The 25,066-nt window shown below is 44.6% G+C and overlaps 1 protein-coding gene across 19 annotated transcripts in view; it reads left to right on the top strand.

Moving 5' to 3' along the window:
* The window catches only part of LOC129858248 (rap guanine nucleotide exchange factor 2-like), a 140,995-nt gene that overhangs the window by 106,475 nt on the left and 9,454 nt on the right, over positions 1–25,066 (top strand). For 8 of the 19 annotated variants that reach the window (XM_055927347.1, XM_055927344.1, XM_055927343.1 and 5 more), the window contains 18 exons: positions 2,843–3,001; positions 3,964–4,116; positions 4,259–4,423; positions 6,288–6,407; positions 7,156–7,359; positions 8,525–8,633; positions 9,489–9,655; positions 9,901–10,019; positions 10,497–10,654; positions 10,861–10,875; positions 11,585–11,825; positions 12,190–12,573; positions 12,879–13,090; positions 21,354–21,477; positions 21,982–22,005; positions 23,324–23,547; positions 23,786–23,956; positions 24,873–25,013. In XM_055927347.1, coding sequence (XP_055783322.1) covers positions 2,843–3,001; positions 3,964–4,116; positions 4,259–4,423; positions 6,288–6,407; positions 7,156–7,359; positions 8,525–8,633; positions 9,489–9,655; positions 9,901–10,019; positions 10,497–10,654; positions 10,861–10,875; positions 11,585–11,825; positions 12,190–12,573; positions 12,879–13,090; positions 21,354–21,477; positions 21,982–22,005; positions 23,324–23,547; positions 23,786–23,956; positions 24,873–25,013 — 2,890 coding nt within the window. The remainder of the gene's footprint in view (positions 1–2,842; positions 3,002–3,963; positions 4,117–4,258; positions 4,424–6,287; positions 6,408–7,155; positions 7,360–8,524; positions 8,634–9,488; positions 9,656–9,900; positions 10,020–10,496; positions 10,655–10,860; positions 10,876–11,584; positions 11,826–12,189; positions 12,574–12,878; positions 13,091–21,353; positions 21,478–21,981; positions 22,006–23,323; positions 23,548–23,785; positions 23,957–24,872; positions 25,014–25,066) is intronic. The other 11 variants (XM_055927346.1, XM_055927341.1, XM_055927353.1 and 8 more) reach the window with 7 other exon arrangements.

Genomic DNA, 25,066 nt, shown 5'->3' with positions numbered 1-25,066 from the left:
TGGTTTGAGGGCCAGATTTGGACTTTAGCCAGGACACCGGGGTTAACACCCCTACTCTTACGATAAGTGCCATGGGATCTTTAATGACCTCAGAGAGTCATTAAAGTATACTACTATACTACCTGCCGCCCCACCTACATGTACAGTTGAAGTCGGAAATTTACATACACCTTAGCCAAATAAATTTAAACTCAGTTTTTCAGAATTCCTGACTTTTAATCCTAGTAAAAATTCCCCGTCTTAGGTCAGTTAGTATCACCGCTTTTGTTTTTAGAATGTGAAATGTCAGAATAATAGTAGAATAATGATTTTTTTCAGCTTTTATTTCTTTCATCACATTCCCAGTGGGTCAGAAGTTTACATACACTCAATTAGTATTTGGTAGGATTGCTTTTAAATTGTTTAACTTGGGTCAAACCTTCTGGGTAGCCTTCATAAGCTTCCCACAATAAGTTGGGTGAATTTTGGCCTATTCCTCCTGACAGAGCTGGTGTGAGTCAGGTTTGTAGGCCTCTTGCTCGCACATGTTTTTTCAGTTCTACCCACAATTTGTTTTATAGGATTGAGGTCAGGGCTTTGTGATGGCCACTCCAATACCTTGACTTTGTTGTCCACAACTTTGGAAGTATGCTTGGGGTAAATGTCCATTTGGAAGACCCATTTATGACCAAGCTTTAACTTCCTGACTGATGTCTTGAGATGTTGCTTCAATAGCAGCATACCACTCTGCATACCACTACTGGCTTGCTTCTGAAGCTAAGCAGGGTTGGTCCTGGTCAGGCCCTGGATGGGAGACCAGATGCTGCTGGAAGTGGTGTTGGAGGGTCAGTAGGAGGCACTCTTTCCTCTGGTCTAAAAAATATCCCAATGCCCCAGGGCAGTGATTGGGGACACTGCCCTGTGTAGGGTGCCGTCTTTCGGATGGGACGTTAAACGGGTGTCCTGACTCTCTGAGGTCATTAAAGATCCCATGGCACTTATCGTAAGAGTAGGGGTGTTAACCCCGGTGTCCTGGCTAAATTCCCAATCTGGCCCTCAAACCATCATGGTCACCTAATAATCCCCAGTTTACAATTGGCTCATTCATCCCCCTCCTCTCCCCTGTAACTATTCCCCAGGTCGTTGCTGCAAATGAGAACGTGTTCTCAGTCAACTTACCTGGTAAAATAACGGTAAAATAAATAAAATAAAAAATAAATATCCACATAATTTTCCTACCTCATGGTGCCATCTATTTTGTGAAGTGCACCATTCCCTCCTGCAGCAAAGCACCCCCACAGCATGATGCTGCCATCCCCATGCTTCACGGTTGGGGTTGTGTTCTTCGGCTTGCAAGCCTCCCCCTTTTTCCTCAAAACGATGGTCATTATGGCCAAACAGTTATATTTTTCTTTCATCCGACCAGAGGACATTTCTCCAAAAAGTACGATTTTTGTCCCCATGTGCAGTTGCAAACCGTAGTCTGGCTTTTTTATGGTGCTTTTTGAGCAGTGGCTTCTTCCTTGCTGAGCGGCCTTTCAGGTTATGTCGATTTTGAACTCGTTTTACTGTTGATATAGATACTTTTTTACCTGTTTCCTCCAGCATCTCCACAAGGTCCTATGCTGTTGTTTCTTGGATTGATTTGCACTTTTCGTGACAAAGTATGTTCATCTCTAGGAGACAGAACGCGTCTCCTTCCTGAGCGGTATGACGGCTGCGTGGTCCCATGGTGTTTATACTTGCGTACTATTGTTTGTACAGATGAACGTGGTACCTTCAGGCATTTGGAAATAGCCCCCAAGGATAAACCAGACTTGTGGAGGTCTACAATTTTTTTTCTAAGATCTTGGCTCATTTCTTTTGATTTCAAGCAAGGAGGCACTGAGTTTGAAGGTAGGTCTTGAAATACATCCACAGGTACACCTCCAAATGACTCAAATGATGCCAATTAGCCTATCAGAAGCTTCTAAAGCCATGGCAACATTTTCTGGAATTTTCCAAGCTGTTTAAAGGCACAGTCAACTTAGTGTATGTAAACTTCTGACCCACTGGAATTGTGATACAGTGAATTATAAGTGAAATAATCTGTCTGTAAAAAATTGTTGGAAAAATTACTTGTGTCATGCACAAAGTAGATGTCCTAACTGACTTGCGAAAACTAGTTTGTTAACAAGACATTTGTGGAGTGGTTGAAAAACAAGTTTTAATGACTCCAACCTAAGTGTATGTAAACTTCCGACTTCAACTGTACAAACAACCCAACCTACATGTACATATTACCTCAATTACTTAGACTAAACGGTGCCCCCGCACATTGACTCTGCTCCAGTACCCCCCTGTATATTGTCTCGCTTTTGTTATTTTACTGCTGCTCTTTAATTACCTGTTACCTTTATTTCTTATCTGTACTGCATTGTTGGTTAGGGACTCATAAGTAAGCAAGTAAAATTTGATTTGATTTAACTAAAGGCTAACTAATCACTAATGGCTAACTAATTGCTTAAGGCTAATTGTGATTTAAAAACTTATTTAAAGCATCATAGCTGTCTTCATTTTCCTTTAACATTTGATCCTAGCCTGATATTAAACCAGGGAAGGGCAACTCCAGTCCTCGGGGGCCTGATTACTGTCACACTTTTGCCCCAGTCCCAACTAACACACCTGACTCCATAATCAACTAATCATGATCTTCACTTTAGAATGCATCAGCTGTTTTGCACACAGGATGTGGATAAAGTGACACCACTCCGGCCCCCGAGGACTCCAGTTTCCTGTCCCTGTATTAAACCATTGTCCACTGAATGATCACTGAGCATTTCTGACTGTTAACTGTTTGTGGTTGTGGTCTTTCCCCACTCAGCTGGACTCGTGGTCAGTGATCCTGAATGGCTCAGTGGAGGTGACGTACCCTGAGGGCAGGCCTGAGATCCTGTGTATGGGCAACAGCTTCGGGGTCTCCCCCACCATAGAGAAGGAGTACATGAAGGGAGTGATGAAGACTAAGATGGACGACTGTCAGGTAATGCTCAGCACTGAGACTGTTTATTATGATGGACTATCGGTTGATTGGCCTGTCATACGGGTCTTCTCTCCCATATATTGAATGGTGTTATATACTCCACCCCTGTTACTTACTCAATTAGTCTGTTGCATTTTAAAGCAGGCTTGACATTTTTTTTAAATGTATTTCCCCCCCACTTTTTTAAACCTTTTATTTAAATAGGGAAGTCCGTTAAAAACAAATTTTTATTTACAATGACTGCCTACACCGGCCAAACCCAGTCAACGCTGGGCCAATTGTGGTCCTGTCCTGTGCTGGCGTGGTTAGACATGGTCTGTGGTTGTGAGGCCGGTTGGATGGACTGCCAAAATCTCTAAAATGACATTGGTAGAGAAATTAACATTAAATTCTATGGCAACAGCTCAGGTGGACATTGCTGCAGTCAGCATTCCAATTGTACTCTGCCTCCAAAACTTGAGACATCTGTGGCGTTGTTTGACAAAACTGCACATTTTAGAGTGACCTTTTATTGTCCCCAGCACAAGGTGTACCTGTGTAATGATTTTACTGTTTAACCATGTTCTTGATATGATACAAAGGAGAAATGCTCACTAACAGGGATGGAAAACTAATTTGTGCATAACATTTGTGAGAAATAAGCTTTTTGAGCGTATAGAAAATTTCAACTGTCTTTTATTTCAGCTCATGAAACATGGGACCAACATTTTACATGTTGCGTTTATATTTTTGTTCAGCATACATTGTGCAGTAGGTACCAACCAATTAAATGAAGACGCTGGGTTAATTCACTAAGAGAGAGTGTTTATTTCATTGGTGTCTTAAAATGGATTAGCTCAAAATGTCTCTCATCCATGTTGATCTAAAAAGCATTATGTCCCCAAGCTAACTACTACTCTCTTTCCCTCCCTCCCTCCCTCCCTCCCTCCCTCCCTCCCTCCCTCCCCCCACCTATGTTCCAGTTTGTGTGCATAGCGCAGCAGGACTACTGCTGCATCCTCAACCAGGTGGAGAAGAACATGCAGAAGGTGGAGGAGGAGGGCGAGATCGTCATGGTCAAGGAGCACCGTGAGCTGGACCGCACCGGCACCCGGAAGGGACACATCGTCATCAAGGTGAGTTCATTCCTTATTGAGTAAGCCTTTAGACTCCAAACCACATCTTCCTAATAAAGGTGTCATGACATATTAGGTGTTATGAATGCCCATGTATATGACGTTTAGTGTTACCTAAAGGATTATACACCATCTCCTATAGGGCACGAAGGAGCGTCTGACTATGCACCTGGTAGAGGAGCACTCTGTGGTGGACCCCACCTACATCGAGGATTTCCTGTTGACCTACAGGACTTTCCTCTCCAGCCCCATGGTCGTGGGCAACAAGCTCCTCGAGTGGTTCCACGACCCAAGCCTCAGGGACAAGGTCAGATCCCAGTTCAAGCACTTTACTATCCTTTCTCAGATAAGTCTTTTTTTTTGTCATTTTATTGTAATGGAAGCTAGACGGTACTTAACATCAGTAATAACTAAAGCATAGATAATATCACAGATGCATGCGTGCTTACATACTCTATCTTTCAAATGTTTTAGAACACCAACTCATTGAAGTTTTTTTTAAACTATTTTCTACATTGTAGAATAATAGTGAAGACATCAAAACTATTAAATCACACATATGGTATCATGTAGTAACCAAAAAAAGTGTTAAACAAATATAATATAATTTGAGATTCTTCAGATAGCCACCTTTTGCCTTGGTCGCTTTGCACACTCTTGGCATTCTCTCAACCAGCTTCACCTGGAATGCTTTTCAAACAGTTTTGAAGGAATTCCCACATATGCTGAGCACCTGTTGGCTGCTTTTCCTTCACTCTGCGGTCCGACTCATCCCAAACCATCTCCATTTGGTTGAGGTTGGGGGATTGTGGAGGCCAGGTCATCTGATGCAGTACTCCATCACTCTCATTGTTCAAATAGCCCTTACACAGTCTGGAGGTGTGCTGGGTCATTGTCCTGTTGAAAAACAAATGATAGTCCCGCTAAGCGCAAACCAGATCGGTTGGCGTATCGCTGCAGAATGCTGTGGTAGCCATTCTGGTTAAGTGTGCCTTGAATTCTAAATAAATCGCAGACAGTGTCACCAACAAAGCACCGTAACACCACCTCCTCCATGCTTTACGGTTGGGAATACAGTTGCGGAGATCATCCGTTCACCCACACCGTGTCTCACAAAGACACTGCGGTTGGAACCAATAATCTCCCATTTGGACTCCAGACCAAAGGACAAATTTCCACCGGTCTAATGTCCATTGCGTGTATTTCTTTGTCCAAGCAAGTCTCTTCTTATTATTGGTGTCCTTTAGTAGTGGTTTCTTTGCAGCAATTCGACCATGTTGGCCTGATTCAAGCAGTCTCTTCTGAAGCGTTTTTGTTGAGATGTCTGTTACTTGAATTATGTGAAGCATTTATTTGGGCTGCAATTTCTGAGGCTGGTAACTCTAATGAACTTAACCTGAAGGGGAAAAAAATGATGAAAAAAAAAAAAATTCCTCTTCAACAGAGGCAACTCTGAGTCTTCCATTTTTGTGGCTGTCCTCATGAGAGCCCATTTCATCATAGCGCTTGATGGTTTTTGCAACTGCACTTGAAGAAACTTTCAAAGTTTCTGAAATGTTCTGTATTGACTGACCTTCATGTCTTAAAGTAATGATGGACTGTTGTTTCTATTTGCTTATTTGAGCTGTTCTTGCCATAATATGGACTTAGCACTATCTGTTAAAAGACCATCTTCTATATACCCCCCAACCTTGTCACAACACAATTGATTGGCTGAAACCCATTAAGAAGGAAAGAAAATCCACAAATTAACTTTTAAGAAAGTACACCTGTTAATTGAAATGCATTCCAGGTGACTACATCATGAAGCTGGTTGAGAGAATGCCAAGTTTGTGCAAAGCTGCCATCAAGGCAAAGGGTGGCTGTTTGAAGAATCACAAATATAAAATATTTTTTATTTAACACTTTTTTTGGTTACTACATTATTCCATAGTTTTGATGTCTTCCCTATTATTCTACAATGTAGAAAATATTACAAATAAAAAGTAAACCTTGAATGAGGTAGGTGTTCTAAAACTTTTGACCGGTGGTGTACATACAGATTAACACACACACAAAGAACTACATGTGAAGAAATGTAAATAACAAGCTAACATTCAATCCAAGCCCATGCTCATCCACTTATTTTTTACTTTGAATGAATCTGAATTACTTTCCTCTTGCATCCCCAGGTTACACGGGTAGTCTTGTTGTGGGTGAACAATCACTTCAATGACTTTGAAGGCGACCCTGCAATGACTCACTTTCTTGAAGAGTTTGAGAACAATCTGGAGAGAGAGGTCCGTGTCTCAGTTAAGCATAGCATGTTTCATATCTAGTTTCAACATTACAGCTTGTTTCATATCCATTTTCAACATTACAGCTTGTTTCATATCCATTTTCAACATTACAGCGTGTTTCATATCCATTTTCAACATTACGGCGTGTTTCATATCCCGTTTCAACATTACGGCGTGTTTCATGTCCAGTTTCAACATTACGGCGTGTTTCATGTCCCGTTTCAACATTACGGCGCGTTTCATGTCCCGTTTCAACATTACGGCGCGTTTCATGTCCCGTTTCAACATTACGGCGCGTTTCATGTCCCGTTTCAACATTACGGCGCGTTTCATGTCCCGTTTCAACATTACGGCGCGTTTCATGTCCCGTTTCAACATTACGGCGCGTTTCATGTCCCGTTTCAACATTACGGCGCGTTTCATGTCCCGTTTCAACATTACGGCGCGTTTCATGTCCCGTTTCAACATTACGGCGCGTTTCATGTCCCGTTTCAACATTACGGCGCGTTTCATGTCCCGTTTCAACATTACGGCGCGTTTCATGTCCCGTTTCAACATTACTCCTAATTTGCATTATATATTAAGTCAAAGCATTCAAAGTGTCCAAATGTTTGCCTTACGCTAGCCTCTTATTTCACAATTTAAAATGCTAAAGATTGTTTAATTTATAATTTTCATTTCATTCCACATAGTAACAAAGTTGAGATACAAACTCTGAATTGAGCAATATACCAGTACTAAACATAATTTTCCTTTACAGAAAATGTACGGCCACCTTAGACTGTTAAACATTGCCTGCGCTGCTAAAGCCAAACTGCGACTAGTGACACTGACCAAGCCGTCCAGGGAGGCCCCGCTAGCCTTCACCCTGCTGGGGGGCTCCGAGAAGGGCTTCCGCATCTTCATCGACAGCGTGGAGCCCGGTAGCAAGGCCGCGGAGGCCGGCCTTAAACGAGGAGACCAGGTGAAGTAACGAGAATTATATTCTTTATATAGCGTTTTTTCATATGTTCAAAATGCATTACATAGAAAGGATGGGAAACTTCCCTCAACCCCTAGCAGTGTAGCACCCACCTGATTGATGCCAGGGCACTGTTTTGCATCAGAAAGCTCACCACGCATCAGACAGCTACCACGGTGTGCTGATGCAGTAGACTAGTGTGCTCACTGGTGATTTTTCATACTTTGCCCCAAGGGTGGCAAAGATCCTATGTTAAATCCAGGATGCCAGCTTGAAAACCCTGCTTGGCTGTGCTTTGTTTTGGCATAAACTTGAACTCTTTCTTGCAGCTGCTTCCTAAAGGAAATGTGAACCATAACATCTTGCAAAGTATGTTTACTCTTGCAATACTCCTGTCTAACCTTCTCAATGAGTGGCTCTAACGCGAGAGTTAAAATACCCTTATCAATCTCACTCCCCTTTTCGTCTTAACGAGACCTCTTTTGCCGAACCTATGACCAGTGTTTCTTTAAGTGCTGACCCAGAAACGGCCATTAGACCTGATTTGCTCCATCAGCACTGTGGTAATGACTGCAGAGGAAGGCCCCTCATAGAGGGATCACCATTCACTTCCTGGTTCACTCAGAGCTCACTTCCTGGTTTAGCCAGAGGGCTTTTGGTTCACTCAGAGGAAAACTCAGTGGCAGGCTCATGTGTAAACAAGAAGCCCTTCCCCTCTCATGACAAGTCAGCAGCTTTCATAAGGCAGCTAACAGGAAATGGAGGCCAGTAGTGTTAAGGAGATGGGGGGGGTGGAGACCAGTAATGTAGAGGTGAGGGAGATGGGAACAGAAGAGATGTGGGATGGAGACCAGTAATGTAGAGGTGAGGGAGATGGGAACAGAAGAGAAGGGGAGGTGGAGACCAGTAATGTAGAGGTGAGGGAGATGGAAACAGAAGAGAAGGGGGATGGGGACCAGTAATGTAGAGGTGAGGGAGATGGAAACAGAAGAGAAGGGGGGATGGTATGAGTGTCATGTCATAGAGGAGTTCACATCACTCAGTTGGTTGGCGTTTTGGTGCTTACATCATCAGAGTTGTGGATTTAACTCCTGCATGAATTAACAGGATTGAGGATGTGGCTGATACTGCATGTAATGTTGTGCTATCTTTATTTGTCTTTGAACAGATTCTGGAGGTGAATGGGCAGAACTTTGAGAATGTCCAGCTCACGAAAGCCAATGAGATCCTGAGGAATAACACCCACTTGTCAATTTCTGTGAAAACTAATCTTTTAGGTAAGAGTTATTAGGGCTAGCTATGAATTTAATACTAATAGAAGAATATAAGTAACAGTAACGCTTTTATGTTCCACACAGAATTTGTAATTATTAAGGATCCCCATTAGTTCTTGCCAAGGTAGCAGATACTCTTCCTGGGGTCCAAACACATTAAGATGCTTACATTACACACAAAACGTAATAAAAAAAACAGTACATCATATAACATTATTACACCACTTAATATCTACAATACAACATATATAATACCACCATAAAGCAATATTACAATGTACGTGTGTGTAGAGTTTGTGTGCTCGCGTTTGTGGACGTATGCGTGTCTGTACCTGTGTGAGTCTCTTCACAGTCCCCACTGTTCCGTAAAGTGTATTTTTATGTGTTTTACATCTGATTCTACTGCTTGCATTGGTTTCTTGATGTGGAATAGAGTTCCTTGTAGCCATGGCTCTATGTAGCACAGTGTGCCTCCCATAGTCTGTTCTTGACTTTGGGATTGTGAAGAGACCTCTGGTGACATGTCTTATGGGGTATGCATGGGTGTCCAAGCTGTGCGCTAGTAGTTTAGACAGACAGCTCAGTGCATTCAGCTTGTCAACACTTCTTACAAAAACAAGTAGTGTCGAAGTCAAATTTCTCCTTTGAGCCATGAGAGATTGACATGCATATCATTGTTAGCTCCCCGTGTACTTTTAAGGGCCAGCCGTGCTGCCCTGTTCTGAGCCAATTATAATTTTCTTAAGTCCCTCTTTGTGGCACCTGACCACACGACTGAACAGTAGACCAGGTGCGACAAAACTAGCGGCCTGTAGGACCTGCCTTGTTGATAGCGTTTGCCCCCTTTCATCCACCCAGTGTTCAAGGAGCTCCTAGCCCGACCAGAGCACCACCACGAGGCAGAGGGTGAGGAGCCGCCAGAGGTGGACCGCAAGAATGGCGCCCCGGCACACCTGCCCAAGATCGGGGATATCAAGAAGGGCTCGCGCTACTCCATCCCTGACCTGGCGGTGGATGTTGAGCAGGTGATGTTATGGACTACAATACCCATAATGCGTTGTGTATGTTATCAAGGATGTATTCATTAGGCACCAAACGGACTGAAACTGGAAGGTACTACCTGACATTGTCTAATCAGAAATGCTTGTTTTTATTTTTTTTGTTGCAAAACATTTAGCTATGGTGTGCCCTAATGAATATGTCCCTGGTTTTATCTTAGTAAAGATGTTCCTAACACCTAATGTAATGGTGTCCCGTCTACTCAATGCAGGTGATGGGCCTGGAGAAGGCCAGCAAGAAGGCCAAAGCCAACACGGTGGGGGGAAGAAACAAGCTCAAGAAGATCTTTGACAAGACGCTCACCAGCATCCTGCCCCCAAAACCATACAAGTAAGAGACGTCAGAGACCAATGGAAAAGGTTGCTTCAAAGTTAGAGGAGAGGAGTGTGGAATAAAATAGGTTTGACTTATTCATGTTTTTTGTGTTGTATTGCGCAGTGTAATCTGTTATGAAGATGTGTTGAGCACTGTAACCTCTTATGAATCTTTATTTATAACAAATGTATTGAACTAGGCAAGTCAGTTAAGAACAAATTCTTATTTACAATGCTGGTTATTTTTTTATTTTTTGAATGTAAAATAAGAAAATTTTCTCAACTCTATTTTCTTAACTGCATTATTGGTTAAGGGCATGTAAGTAAGCATTTCACGGTCTACACCTGTTGTATTTGGAGAATGTGAAAAATAATTTGTCATTTGGTGTATTGAGCAGTGTAACTTCTTACTGATATACTTTACTGTAAAAACATTGCCCTCTATCCTCTGAAAGTGGAACTTTCCAACCCCTCCCTCCCTCTGTTTCCGTAGCGACGTGGGTGTGGGCCAGTCGCAGGACGACAGCATCGTGGGCCTGAAGCAGTCCAAACAGATTCCGGCCGCGCTGCCAGTCAGCGGCAGCCTGTCGTCCAGCAACCCTGACCTGCTGCAGTCCCACCACCGCATCCTGGACTTCAACAACCAGCCTGGTGAGGACAGACACACTCCTCTTTGAACCTTTAATATACAACTGTATATTATAAAGCATACATTACACATCTGTAAGCACCACTTGGCTGTCTTCACCTCTCTTGAGACGGTCTATTTTCATACATTGCTAACCGGGGAAATTCTTCGCCAGATGTTTGACCCACGTTTTAATGTTCTCCCACACATACTCTTTGTGTTCCTTCAGCCCCAGTCGTGACAAGTGAGTATCAGTCTGCTTTTGTTCTGCCCACGCAACGCTTGTCCTCTTTGCAAGCTAACTGCTGTTTCTTTCACAAGCTTTCTATGGTGTTTCTAAATCTGGGGTCTTAAGGGTTAATGTTTTCTAACTGTGGTTATGGTCTGGGCTTGTTGGTCTTGATAACAGCAGCCTGCAAATCAGTGTGTTTTAATGGGTTACGTAGGCCTGAATCTAACTGGGCTGTGGAAAGCACAATCATGTCCTTGTCAATGCTGTCAGTCAGCCCCTCTGTCTTTCAATGTTCTAGTCGGCTAAATGAGTTACACAAACTCACCGTAGATCATTGAGCATGTCAGCGTGGCTTCTAGCAGACATCAGTTGTTGACATTTTTGTTGAAATGTTTGGAGTACAGTTTGAAACTAATTGATCCTGTAAACTTTTGAGAGGGTAAGTGGCTAGCAGTGACCCATTCATTCTAATTTTTGTGTGTTTTGGGGTGGTATGGTGAATTCAAAAAGTTGTGGGGATGCCACGATTTTGTAACATTGGGTAAAAAAAAGCAATGGTACTTGAATGATGTTACTGTCCACGATGAAATTGCTGAATTCTGACATGAGAATTTTGTGGGTAATTCCTATTTAATCTCCATATCCAAAATGAGGATTTTGCCCCTAATGTTTGTCCAGTGTTGTGTTGACGTTGTACCTCTATTCCCCCCCATCCATCCAGACATGTCAGACCAGGTGCTGCGGGTGTTCAAGGCAGACCAGCAAAGTCGATACATCATGATCGGTAAGGACACCACGGCCAAAGAGGTGGTGGCACAGGCCATCCGGGAGTTCGCCCTGACCGCAGCGCCCGACGCCTATTCCCTGTGTGAGGTGTCCATCACGCCGGAAGGCGTCATCAAGCAACGCCGGCTACCGGAGCAACTGTCCAAGCTGGCAGACAGGATACAGCTCAGTGGCAGGTAAGGACTGGTTTTATTTATCACCTTTTTTATATATGTTAATCCCATCTCTTTTACAAGAGATAGCAAAGTCCCCTTCTCTTGTGCTGACGTTCTCCTGACCATTCCTATCTTAATCACCCCCTCTTATTAAAGACCTTGTCTTTTTCTACTTTTACTTAAGACACAGTACATCAGGTGTTTGTTGATAGTTACTCAACTTGATGAATAACTCCAACAACAAAAACACCTATTTTAAATATGTGCTTTGTGTTGAGAAGATTCTATTGGGGTAGCAAAATGGAGATAGACCATTTATTTATGTACAATAGAATACCTGTGTGTAAGTGAGCGAATAGTAAAGGAACTCCCTGCTCTTCTCTAGATACTACCTGAAGAGCAACATGGAGACAGAGACCCTCTGTTCAGACGAGGACGCCCAGGACCTCCTTCGTGAAGGCCAGATCTCCCTCCTCCAGCTGTCCACCATGGAAGTAGCCACGCAGCTCTCCATGCGCGCCTTCGAACTCTTCTGCGCCATCGAGCCCACCGAGTACATCGACGACCTGTTCAAGCTCAAGTCCAAGACGGGCTCGTTTTGCCTCAAGCGCTTCGAGGAGATCATCAACCAAGAGACCTTCTGGGTGGCGTCGGAGGTGACCCGGGAGCCCAACCAGCTCAAGCGCATGAAGACGGTCAAGCATTTCATCAAGATAGCTCTCCATTGTAGAGAGTGCAAGAACTTCAACTCCATGTTCTCCATCATTAGGTGAGGTCGGAGGGGAGGAGTACGAGAGGAGACCCGGCGGCCATGTTGTATTGTTGTGATGTAGATAGGTTAAACAGATTTGGGAGATTTTTACACCAAATTCAGCAGTTAGGCATGCAGGCTTTCACTCCAAACATAATCTTGCACACCTGGTTCTACTGAACAGCTGCCCACTAAAATGTAATTAGCTGAATCAGGTATGTTTGTGTGGGGTTGGAACAAAAGCCTGGAACCAGAGATAGCCCCCTTCTCTACTGTATCAGTATTCTAACTTGGCTGTATTTCTGTGGTCCTCCCCCCAACAGTGGTCTGAACCTGGCCCCAGTATCTAGACTCCGGGGCACGTGGGAGAAGCTGCCCAGTAAGTACGAGAAGCTGTTTGGGGACCTGCAAGACCTGTTTGATCCATCCAGGAACATGGCCAAGTATCGCAACGTGCTCAACAACCAGAACCTCCAGCCACCCATCATCCCCCTGTTCCCCGTCATCAAGAAGGACCTCACCTTCCTGCACGAAGGTAGGCAGCCACACGCCTCGTCATTTTAGATCACAAAATGTGTTCCAAACAATCTTGGAACCCAGATCCAAAGCTGTCTCACTCCAGCTATATTTAACTTTTCCTGTTGAAAAACAATATCCCACTTATAAATACAATAATGTACACACACTTAAGTGTAAAAAAAATATGTTTTGAGCAAAACTTCATGTAGTAGGCCATTAAAGGAGTTGTGCTGATGGTGCCTTCTGTCATTGGGCTCCCCCTTACTTGAAGAACAATAGTGGAGCAAAAGAGGATAGGCCCAACCTCCCACTTGTGCCATGTCATGATACCTGGATCACCGATTGATATTTGCCTTTTGTTATGTAAATCAGGTGTTAAATGAGGTGAAATGGAGAGTGGAGTAGGATATTAAGGAAGAAAAACCATTGCCCTTCTCAAAGCTTCTGCCAAAGCTCATCCGCAGCCTCTCCACTTCCCTTCCCACTATGTCAGATTCAGCAAGTGTCGCCTATTCCCCCGCAGGAGAAAAGGGGTGTGCGTACGGCCCAGAACATCACTGGGGCAAAGCTTCCTGTCATCCAGGACCTCTATACCAGGCGGTGTCAGAGGAAGGCCCTAAAAATTGTTAGACTCCAGCCACCTGGAGGTGAAAGAAAGATACACCTGTTTAGCCAAGGTGCTGGCTAGCGGAGTAGAACCCTTGAAAAAGAAAAGGAGAAACGCACACTTTAGGAGCTCAGGATGCAATAACCTAATAACCAACGTTTCGACAGACAAGCTGTCTTCATCAGGGTATAATGACAAACACTGCAGGTCACTAGTTTATATAGTTTCAAAGGACACACACAGGTGTCTGTAATCATGGCCAGGTATGGCTTCATGTCATTGGTTAATTTGCAGATATAAATAGAACACATAAACATGAATGGATAGCATACGATCATAGATAGAATTTGGCTACATAGGCCTACAAACATTTACAATGAATAGCAAAATCACAAGAATGGCTTCAGATCAAAGTCCAAGTTGAGACCGAAGGTAGCAATGGTCTTTAAGTTAAATATCCAGGCAGCTTCTATTTTTAACAATAAATTGTCAAGGTCACCCCCTCTCCTAGGGAGGGTGACTTATTCAATGCCGATATAACGTAGGGACAAAATAATGGTTAGTTTCCAAAAAGACTCCAGCCACCCTAGTCATAATTCTGTTCTCTCTGCGACTGCACTGCAAGCGGTACCGGAGTGCTAAGTCTAGGTCCAAAAAGCTCCTTAACAGGTTCTACCCCCAAGCCAAAAGACTGTTGAACAGTTAATCAAATGGCTAGCTGGACTATTTACATTGGACCCCCCCCTACTACCTACATGTACAGTATCAGACAAAAGTTTGGGCACACCTACTCATTCAAGGTTTTTCTTTATTTTTTGTATTATTCTACATTGTAGAATAATAGTGAAGACATCAAAACTATGGAATAATGTTAAAGCAAAAATAATAGTGAAGACATCAAAACTATGGAATAATGTAAAACCAAAAACGTTTTATTGTTTTATATTTGAGATTCTTAAAAGTAGCCACCCTTTGCCTTGATGACAGCTTTGCACACTCTTGGCATTCTCTCAACCAACTTCACCTGGAATGCTTTTCCAACAGTCTTGAAGGAGTTCCCACATATGTTGTGCACTTGTTGGCTGCTTTTCCTTCACTCTGCGACCCAAACCATCTCAATTGGGTTGAGGTAGGGTGATTGTGGAGGCCACGTCATCTGATGCAGGACTCATTTGGTCAAATAGCCCTTACACACCCTGGAGGTGTGTTGGGTCATTGTCCTGTTGAAAAACAAATGATAGTCCCACTAAGCGCAAACCAGATAGGACGGCGTATCGCTGCAGAATTCTGTGGTAGCCATGCTGGTTAAGTGTGCCTTGAATTCTAAATAAATCACAGACATTGTCATCAGCAAATCACCATCACACCTCCTCCTCCATGCTTCACGGTGGGAACCATCACATGGGAACATCATCCGTTCACCTACTCTGCGTCTCACAAAGACACGGCGGTTGGAACCAAAACGCTCACATTTGGACTCATAATTTCCACCGGTCTAATGTCTATTGCTCGTGTTTCTTGGCCCTAGCAAGTCTCTTCTTCTTATTGGTGTCATGTAGTAGTGGTTTCTTTGCAGCAATTCAACCATGAAGGTCTGATTTACCCAGTCTCCTCTGAACAGTTGATGTTGAGATGTCTTTTACTTGAACTCTGTGAAGCATTTATTTTGGCTGCAATTTGAGGCTGGTGACTGAGATGAGATGGAGCTGACAGATGGTCGCCTCGCTTCACGTACTAAATACATAAACTAATGAATGCATAGTTTTCTATTTCTTACATTATTAGCCCAGGAAATCACAAGTGTTATTACATACAGCCGGGATAAACTATTGGAAATAATAGCAATGTCAACTTACCATTTCGACCAGGAATACGTCTTTCCTGAAGCGGATCCTTTGTTTGAACCTCCACCCTGACGTGCGATCTTATCCCAGAGGCCGACCCAAAACAACGCTGTCGCCGCAGGAGAGGCAGACGGAGTGGCCTACTGGTCTGACTCAGAAGGCGAGCTCACCATCCACCGCTTCCTAGCATATTACTCGCCAATGTCCAATCTCTAGATAACAAGATGGACAAAACTAGGGCACGTGTTACTTTCCAGAGCGCCATCAGAGATTTTAATGTTCTCTGTTTCACGGAAACATGGCTCACTCGGGATACGTTGTCAGAGTCAGTACAGCCACCCGGTTTCTTCACGCATCACGCCGACAGAAACAAACATCTCGCTGGTAAGAAGAAGGGCGGGGGTGTATGTCTTATGATTAACGACTCATGGTGTAATCACAACAACATACAGGAACTCAAGTCCTTTTGTTCACCTGACCTAGAATTCCTTACAATCAAATGCCAACCACATTATCTTCCAAGAGAATTCTCTTCGATTATAGTCACAGCTGTGTATATTCACCACCAAGCAAATACCTCGTCGCCCCTGAAAGAACTTCACTGGACTCTATGTAAACTGGAAAGCATACGTCTTGAGGCTGCATTTATTGTAGCTGGGGATTTTAACAAAGCTAACCTAAGATCAATACTCCCTAAATTCTATCAGCATATCGAATGCGCGACACGAGCTGGAAGAGTTCTGGATCATTGCTACTCAAACTTCCGTGATGCATGCAAAGCCCTCCCACGCCCTGCCTTCGGCAAATCTGACCATGAATCCATTTTGTTGCTCCCAGCCTATAGTCAGAAAACAGAACAAAGGCCCGTGCGCAGGTCAATACAACGCTTGTCTGACCTATCGGACCACGCTACAAGATTGCTTCAATCACGTGGACTGGGATATGTTCCGGATAGCCTCAGACAACACATTGATGTATACGCTGACTCGGTGAGCAAGTTTATCAGCAAGTGCATCGGAGATGTCATACCCGCTGTGACTATTAAAACCTTCCCTAACCAGAAACCGTGGATTAATGGCAGCATTCGTGCAAAACTGAAGCGCGAACCACCACATTTAAGCATGGCAAGGCGACCGGAAACATGACAGAATACAAACAGTACAGCTATTCCCTCTGCAAGGCAAAAAAGCAAAGTGTCAGTATAGAGACAAAGTAGAGTCACAATTCAATGGCTCAAACATGATGTAAACTCAGCAAAAAAGTAACGTCCTCCCACTGTCAACTGCATTTATTTTCAGGAAACTTAACGTGTAAATATTTGTATGAACATAAGATTCAACAATTGAGACATAAATTGAACAAGTTCCACAGACATGTGACTAACAGAAATGGAATAATGTGTACCTGAACAAAGGAGGGATCAAAATTAACAGTCAGTATCTGGTGTGGCCACCAGCTGCATTAAGTACTCCAGTGCATCTCTTCCTCATGGCCTGCACCAGATTTGCCAGTTCTTGATGTAAGATGTTACCCCACTCTTCCACCAAGGCACCTGCAAGTTTCCGGACATTTCTGGGGGCAATGGCCCTAGCCCTCACCCTCCAATCCAACAGGTCCCAGATGTGCTCAATGGGATTGAGATCTGGGCTCTTCGCTGGCCATGGCAGAACACTGACATTCCTGTCTTGCAGGAAATCACACACAGAACGAGCAGTATAGCTGTTGGCATTGTCATGCCAGGATGAGCCAACATGAGGGAGGAGGATGTCTTCCCTGTAACTCACAGCGTTGAGATTGCCTGCAATGACACAAGCGCAATCCGATGATGCTGTGACACACCATGACGGACCCTCCAACTCCAAATGGATCCCACTCTAGAGTACAGGCCTTGGTGTAACGCTCATTCCTTCGACGATAAACGTGAATCCGAACATCACTCCTGGTGATGACAAAACGTTGTTGCCGGTGATATCTGGTGAGGACCTGCCTTACAACAGGCCTACAAGCCCTCAGTCCAGCCTCTCTCAGCCTATTGCGGACAATCTGAGCACTGATGAAGGGATTGTGCGTTCCTGGTTTAACTCGGGCAGTTGTTGTTGCCATCATGTACCTATCCCGCAGGTTTGATTTTCAGATGTACCTATCCTGTGCATGTGTAATACGTGGTCTGCCACTGCGAGGACAATTAGCTGTCCGTCCTGTCTCCCTGTAGCGCTGTGTTAGGCGGCTCACAGTATGAACATTGCACTGTATTGCCCTGGCCACATCTGCAGTCCTCACGCCTCCTTGCAGCATGACAAAGGTACGTTCATGCAGATGACCAGGGACCCTGGGCATCTTTCTTTTGGTGTTTTTCAGTCAGTAGAAAGGCCTCTTTAGTGTCCTACATTTTCATAACTGTGACCTTAATTGCCTACCGTCTGTAAACTGTTAGTGTCTTAACTACCGTTCCACAGATGCATGTTCATTAATTATGGTTCTTTGAACAAGCATGGGAAACAGTGTTTAAACTCTTTATGAAGATCTGTGAAGTTCTGTGAAGATCTGTGAAGTTATTTGGATTTTTACGAATTATCTTTGAAAGACAGGGTCCTGATAAAGGAACGTTTCTTTTTTTGCTGAGTTTGTGTCAGGGTCTACAGTCAATCACGGATTACAAAAAGAAAACCAGCCCCGTCGCGGACATCAACGTCTTTCTCCCAGACTAATTAAACGACTTATTTGCTCGCTTTGAGGACAACACAGTGCCACTGACACAGCCCGTTACCAAAGCCTGTGGGCTCCCCTTCTCCGTGGCCAACGTGAGTAAAACATTTAAACGTTAACCCTCGCAAGGCTGCCGGCCCAGGCGGCATCCCTAGCCACGTCCTCCGAGCATGCGCATACCAGCTGGCTGGTGTGTTTACGGACATATTCAACCAATCCCTATCCCAGTCTGTCCCCACATGCTTCAAGATGGCCACCATTGATCCTGTTCCCAAGAAAGCTAAGGTAACTGAACTAAATGCCCCTTTGCACTCACTTCTGTCATCATGAAGTGCTTTGAGAGACTATGCAAGGATCATATCACCTCCACCCTACCGGATACCCTAGACCCACTCCAATTTGCTTACCGCCCCAATAGGTCCACTGACGATGCAATCGCAATCACACTGCACACTGCCCTATCCTATGTAAGAATGCTGTTAATTGACTAAATCTCAGCATTTAACACCGTGGTACCCTCCAAACTCGTTACTAAGCTTGAGACCCTGGGTCTCGATCCCGCCCTGTGCAGCTGGGTCCTGGACTTTCTTACGAGCCGCCCCCAGGTTCTTTCCTACCTTCACCACATCTCCACCCCGCTGATTCTGAAATCAGAACAAATTTATATGTATAGCCCTTCTTACATCAGCTGATATCTCAAAGTGCTGTACAGAAAACCAGCCTAAAACCCCAAACAGCAAGCAATGCAGGTGTAGAAGCACGGTGGCTAGGAAAAACTCCCTAGAAAGGCCAAAACCTAGGAAGAAACCTAGAGGAACCAGGCTATGAGGGGTGGCCAGTCCTCTTCTGGCTGTGGTGGGTGGAGATTATAACAGAACATGGCCAAGATGTTCAAATGTTCATAAATGACCAGCATGGTCAAATAATAGTAATCACTGTGGTTGTCGAGGGTGCAACAGGTCAGCACGGCCAGGTGGACTGGGGACAGCAAGGAGTCATCATGCCAGGTAGTCCTGAGGCATGGTCGTAGGGCTCAAGTCCTCCGAGAGAGAGAGAATTAGAGAGAGCATACTTAAGTTCACATAGGACACCGGATAAGACAGGAGAAATACTCCAGATGTAACAGACTGACCCTATCCCCCCGACACACAAACTACTGCAGCATAAATACTGGAGGCTGAGACAGGATGGGTCAGGAGACATCATCCGATGATATCCCCGGACAGGGCCAAACAGGCAGGATATAACCCCACCCACTTTGCCAAAGCACAGCCCCCACACCACTAGAGGGATATCTTCAACCACCAACTTACCATCCTGAGACAAGGCCGAGTATAGCCCACAAAGATCTCCGCCACTGCACAACCCAAGTGGGGGCGCCAACCCGGACAGGAAGACCACGTCAGTGACTCAACCCACTCAAGTGACGCACCCCTCCTAGGGACGACATGGAAGAGCACCAGTAGGCCAGTGACTCAGCCCCTGTAATAGGGTTAGAGGCAGAGAATCCCAGCAGAGAGAGGGGAACCGGCCCGGCAGAGACAGCAAGGGTGGTTCGTTGCTCCAGTGCCTTTCCGTTCACCTTCACACTCCTGGGCCAGACTACACTCAATCATAGGACCTACTGAAGAGATGAGTCTTCAGTAAAGACTTAAAAGTTGAGACCGAGTCTGCGTCTCTCACATGGGTAGGCAGACCATTCCATAAAAATGGAACTCTATAGGAGAAAGCCCTGCCTCCAGCTGTTTGCTTAGAAATTCCAGGGACAATTAGGAGGCCTGCGTTTTGTGACCGCAGCGTACGTGTAGGTATGTACGGCAGGACCAAATCGGAAAGATAGGTAGGAGCAAGCCCATGTAATGCTTTGTAGGTTAGCAGTAAAACCTTGAAACAGCCCTTGCCTTAACAGGAAGCCAGTTGAGGAAAGCTAGCACTGGAGTAAAATTGGTTCTAGTCAGGATTCTAGCAGCCGTATTTAGCACTAACTGAAGTTTATTTAGTGCTTTATCCGGGTAGCCGGAAAGTAGAGCATTTTAGTAGTCTAACCTAGAAGTGACAAAAGCATGGATACATTTTTCTGCATAATTTTTGGACAGAAAATGTCAGATTTTTTGCAATGTTACATAGATGGAAAAAAGCTGTCCTTGAAACAGTCTTGCAATGTTTGTCAAAAGAGAGATCAGGGCCCAGAGTAACGCCGAGGTCCTTCACAGTTTTATTTGAGATGACTGTACAACTATTGAGTTTCTCAACACTGGGGTCCCACATTGGGGTCCCACAGGGTGCGTTCTCAGCCCTCTCCTGTACTCCCTGTTCACCCATGACTGTGTGGCCATGCACGCTTCCAACTCAATCAAGCTTGCAGACGACACTACAGTGGTAGGCCTGATTACCAACAATGATGAGACGGCCTACAGGGAGAAGGTGAGGGCCCTCGGAGTGTGGTGTCAGGAAAATAACCTCACTCAATGTCAACAAAACAAAGGAGATGATCGTTGACTTCAGGAAACAGCAGAGGGAGCACCCTCCATCCACATTGACGGGACAGTAATGGAGAAGGCGGAACATTTTAAGTTCATCGACGTACAGATCACGGACAAACTGAAATGGTCCACCTACACAGACAGCGTGGTGAAGAAGGCGCAACAGCACCTCTTCAACCTCAGGATGCTGAAGAAATTTGTCTTGTCATCTAAAACACTCACAAACTTTTACAGATGCACAATCGAGAGCATCCTGTCGGGCTGTATCACCGCCTGGTACGGCAATTGCACCGCAATTTTGTATACAATGTTGCACTAAGTTAAATTGTATGCCAATATTGTACTAATATTGTCCAGAGTGGCGTAGTGGTCTAAGGCACTGTATCTCAGTGCTAGAGGCATCATTACAAACCCTGGTTCAATCCCGGGCTTTATCACAACCGGCCGTGATTGGGAGTCCCGTAGGTTCGGCACACAATTGGCCCAGTTTTGTCCGGGGAAGGTTTGGCCGGTGTAGGTTGTCATTGTAAAATAAGAATTTGTTCTCAACTGACTTACCTAGTTAAATAAAGGTAAAACATTTTTTTTAAGGCATCTTAATCAATCTGTTATAACTAATAGTCACTCGTCTTTCCCCAGGGAACGACTCTAAAGTGGATGGCCTGGTGAACTTTGAGAAGCTGCGGATGATCGCCAAAGAGATCCGCCACGTGGGCCGCATGGCCTCCGTCAACATGGACCCAGCGCTCATGTTCAGAACCAGGTAACATCGGGAAAAACACGGAAATACAATATTCCCGGAAGACTAACAACGCTTCACAATCCCCTTTAGGTCCAATCAAATCCCTGTGGATTGTTGATGATTGATTGATTGTTCACATGTAGATAGTCAATATTACCCGCTTCAAGGCTTTTTTCTTGAGCAGCCGTTTCTCCGGGCAACCCAGCTGTTTCCTGTACTCTCTACTTATTGTTGGCGTAGAAACCACACAGTGCTCATGTGAAACCACACAGTGCTCATGTGAAACCACACAGTGCTCATGTGAAAGTGTGTGTGACTTTGCATGTCCACCATGCTGCCATGTCACTTGAGTCTCTGTTTGTTATCAATGTTTGTCTCTCTTTCTCTCTTTTGTGGGCCTCTGGTAACCTTGCTCATCTTGGTGGCTCTTAGTGGTCTATCCTGTCTAAGCTTGTCTCCCTCCTTTCTCTCTCTCCGTCCACTCTTTGCCCTCCACGCTTCACTGTTCATGGCTATCCTTTCTAGGAAGAAGAAATGGAGGAGTTTAGGGTAAGTTTTGGTAACCTACGATCTTTCCATGCTATTTTATTCTACCCAATTTATGCGTTCTCCCTCATTTCTGATGCCTCGTTTGTTTGGTTTAGTGCTGATTTTACTTACCTGTTATTTAGTGCTGGTTTTACTTACCTGTTATTTAGGGCTGGTTTAACTAACCTGTTAATTAGTGCTGGTTTAACTAACCTGTTATTTAGTGCTGATTTAACGAACCCGTTTGGTTTCATACCCTTCTAACACTGCTTGGCTCTGGTAAAACGTTCTTTAGAAATGGAAAAGAACATGACTTTTGCTAGTTTCAAGTCACTTTTTTTTTTATTCTGCCCAAAATATTTCTCAATGACTCATTTAAAACTGATATAGTGATTTGCATCCCATGCAATTCACAATCCATGAACTAGCAGAAGTGATTACTTTGTGTCTTCCCACCTACTTAACAAAAACAGCATGCCAACTTCCATCTTGTTTTCAGTTCTATTAGTTTGTCATAGTGTGGATTTATTCTGTGTATCATTCTCCAGATTAAACATATTTTCTTCAACATGAAAGAGTATAGTGTGCTACAAGGACAGCCAAACTAGTCATGCTTTACATCAGGGTTTCCCAAACTGGGTACTGTTCGGTCCCCCCCAGGTGCATGTTTTGTTTTTTCCCCTAGCACCACACAGATGAATCCAATAACCAACTCACCATCACGCTTTGGTTATTTGAAAGCTGTGTAGTTCTAGGGTAAAACCTAAAACATGCACCCAGGGGGAGCTCCAGGACCGAGTTTGGGAACCCCTGGTGTACATCAGTGGCCAAGGAGAGGTAGTTTACAATTAGTTTTAGTAGTTAGTTTCAATTCCACCACACTATACATGTACTCTGGATGTACCATAGGTTCTGATGAAAAGGCATTTCACTACAGCTACTTTGGTTTTAGATCACAGAAATGTTAACTGACTATCATTGCTATTTGAACCCCCAACACACACACACAAAACACCTCCCCTGTTTCTTGACTGATTGACCCCCTGGCCCATATTCCCTCCTCTTCCTTGGAATGCATGGAATGTTCTGGAGCTGAGAGTAATGCCCCCAAAGCCTTAGTTTCTGCATGTCTGCCTCTCAAATGGCCCTCTGAACTACATTCCTGGAATAGTACCCCCACACACAGTTACCTAAATAGTAGTGCACACACATGGTCATAGTCTGATGGTGGTCACTATCTTCCCTCTATGTCTCTCTCTCTATGTGTGTGTGTGTGTGTGTGTGTGTGTGTGTGTGTGTGTGTGTGTGTGTGTGTGTGTGTGTGCATGCGTGTGACCAGTTCTCTTAGCCAGGGCAGTGCCAATGCGGCGGTGCTAGACGTCACCCAGACAGGCGGGCACAAGAAGCGGGTGAGGCGCAGCTCCTTCCTGAACGCCAAGAAGCTGTATGAGGATGCCCAGATGGCCCGCAGGGTCAAGCAGTTCCTGTCCAACCTCAGCCTGGAGACCAACGAAGAGGCGCTGCAGACCCTCTCGCTGCAGTGTGAGCCCTCCATCAACACACGTAAGTGGTGGAGAGAGTACATGCTGTGGACAACACACACACAATTGCGTTCTGTCTCGCACTTAGTGTGGGAGTACATACACTTGGGATATCTAACTGCAATATGAGCCCTCCATCAACATGTGATTGATGCACACATGAGTGGTCCAGGTGGCCATTTTGGCTCAGCAGCAACACTCGGTTTCTCACTGGTAGTATTGATTGTTCAAGTACCACATTCTCCTCAACCATTTCTCAGTGCCCAAGAATGCTGGTGGCAGTAAGAGGCCAGACACGTCTCCGGTGGTGTCCAGGGCTGCCAGCCAGCAGAGGGGCCAGCTGCAGAAGGGCAACCAGGCCCTCCAGGTGCCTGCTGTGGCCCTCTACCCCTCACGCAAGAAAGTACCCGTCAAGGACCTGCCACCATTCGGTAAGAACTTGCACAAGTTAAGAGGGAAAATATACTTGAAAATATACGTTATAGTACATTGTTTCTTTCCGAATACCATACAAATCTGTGTGTTTCCTTTCAGGAAAACAGATTTATTTCAATTTCAGGTAAAACGTACCTGATCTCAATGTTGCTTCTAGTGTGGCATTACGCTAGTTTAGACGCTATGAGCAGGTTTCCCAAAGACCCAGATTAAGTTTATTCCTGAACTAAAAAACACTGTCAATGGAGATTCTAAGGATTAATCTGCATCTGGGAACCTGGCCTTTGCTGAAGTTTTTATCCTACTCTAAACATGGGTTAGGTTGAGGGTTAAAGCTGGAATCCTTAATGGTGAATCAGCCACACCTGATGTGATATTACTACAACAAAGAAGTTACTGCAAACAACAGTTTTTTCCCCTCAGACATTATTGTACGCGCGGTAGAAGAGCACAATGTACAGCAATCATTTTGTACCATGCTGCACGACACTCCTAAGCTCAACAAAAAAAACTTTAACAATGGTGGTGGGGCGACCAGCGGTGGTGGGGTGGCTACTGAGGATTCCATCTTTACGTGTAGTTCAGGATTCAAGAAAACTGGGAAGTGGGAACTATTTCTTGAAGAACCTCCAGTGGAGGGAGACATTAGCTCATGTAGCTGTGCTCCAGTGTGTTGCTACAGTAGTATCCACTCTGCCAAGTTTGCTTTTCTCCATCCATTTAAATTATTAGACAATAGATAAAACCTCTGTAGTACCTCTCCTTTCACTGTGACTTGAGCACCACCTAGAGGCCATCTGGCCAAGTGAGGATTAAAAACTCACCAGACAATGTAGGCTATGGCTACGTTTAAAACCCCACCATTGACGTTCACACCACAACTCTAATTTTGACTATCGTTTTGTTTTGAAGGCACGAGTTCCCCTCAGTCGTTGAAGAAGATCCTGTCACTGTCAGAGGAGGCCAGCAAGCGTCAGACTGAGGACACTGTATCCAACACCTGCTCGCAGCTCTCCTCCCCGCCCACCTCACCACAGAGCTCACCTAAGAAGGGTAAGCTAATAATCCCATCAGTCCAACCTCAGCCCAGTGCCCCTCACTCACAC

This window comes from Salvelinus fontinalis, chromosome 6 (genome assembly GCF_029448725.1).
Source record: "Salvelinus fontinalis isolate EN_2023a chromosome 6, ASM2944872v1, whole genome shotgun sequence".
Taxonomy (NCBI): domain Eukaryota; kingdom Metazoa; phylum Chordata; class Actinopteri; order Salmoniformes; family Salmonidae; genus Salvelinus; species Salvelinus fontinalis.
This window is presented reverse-complemented; position numbering and strand designations above follow the sequence as displayed.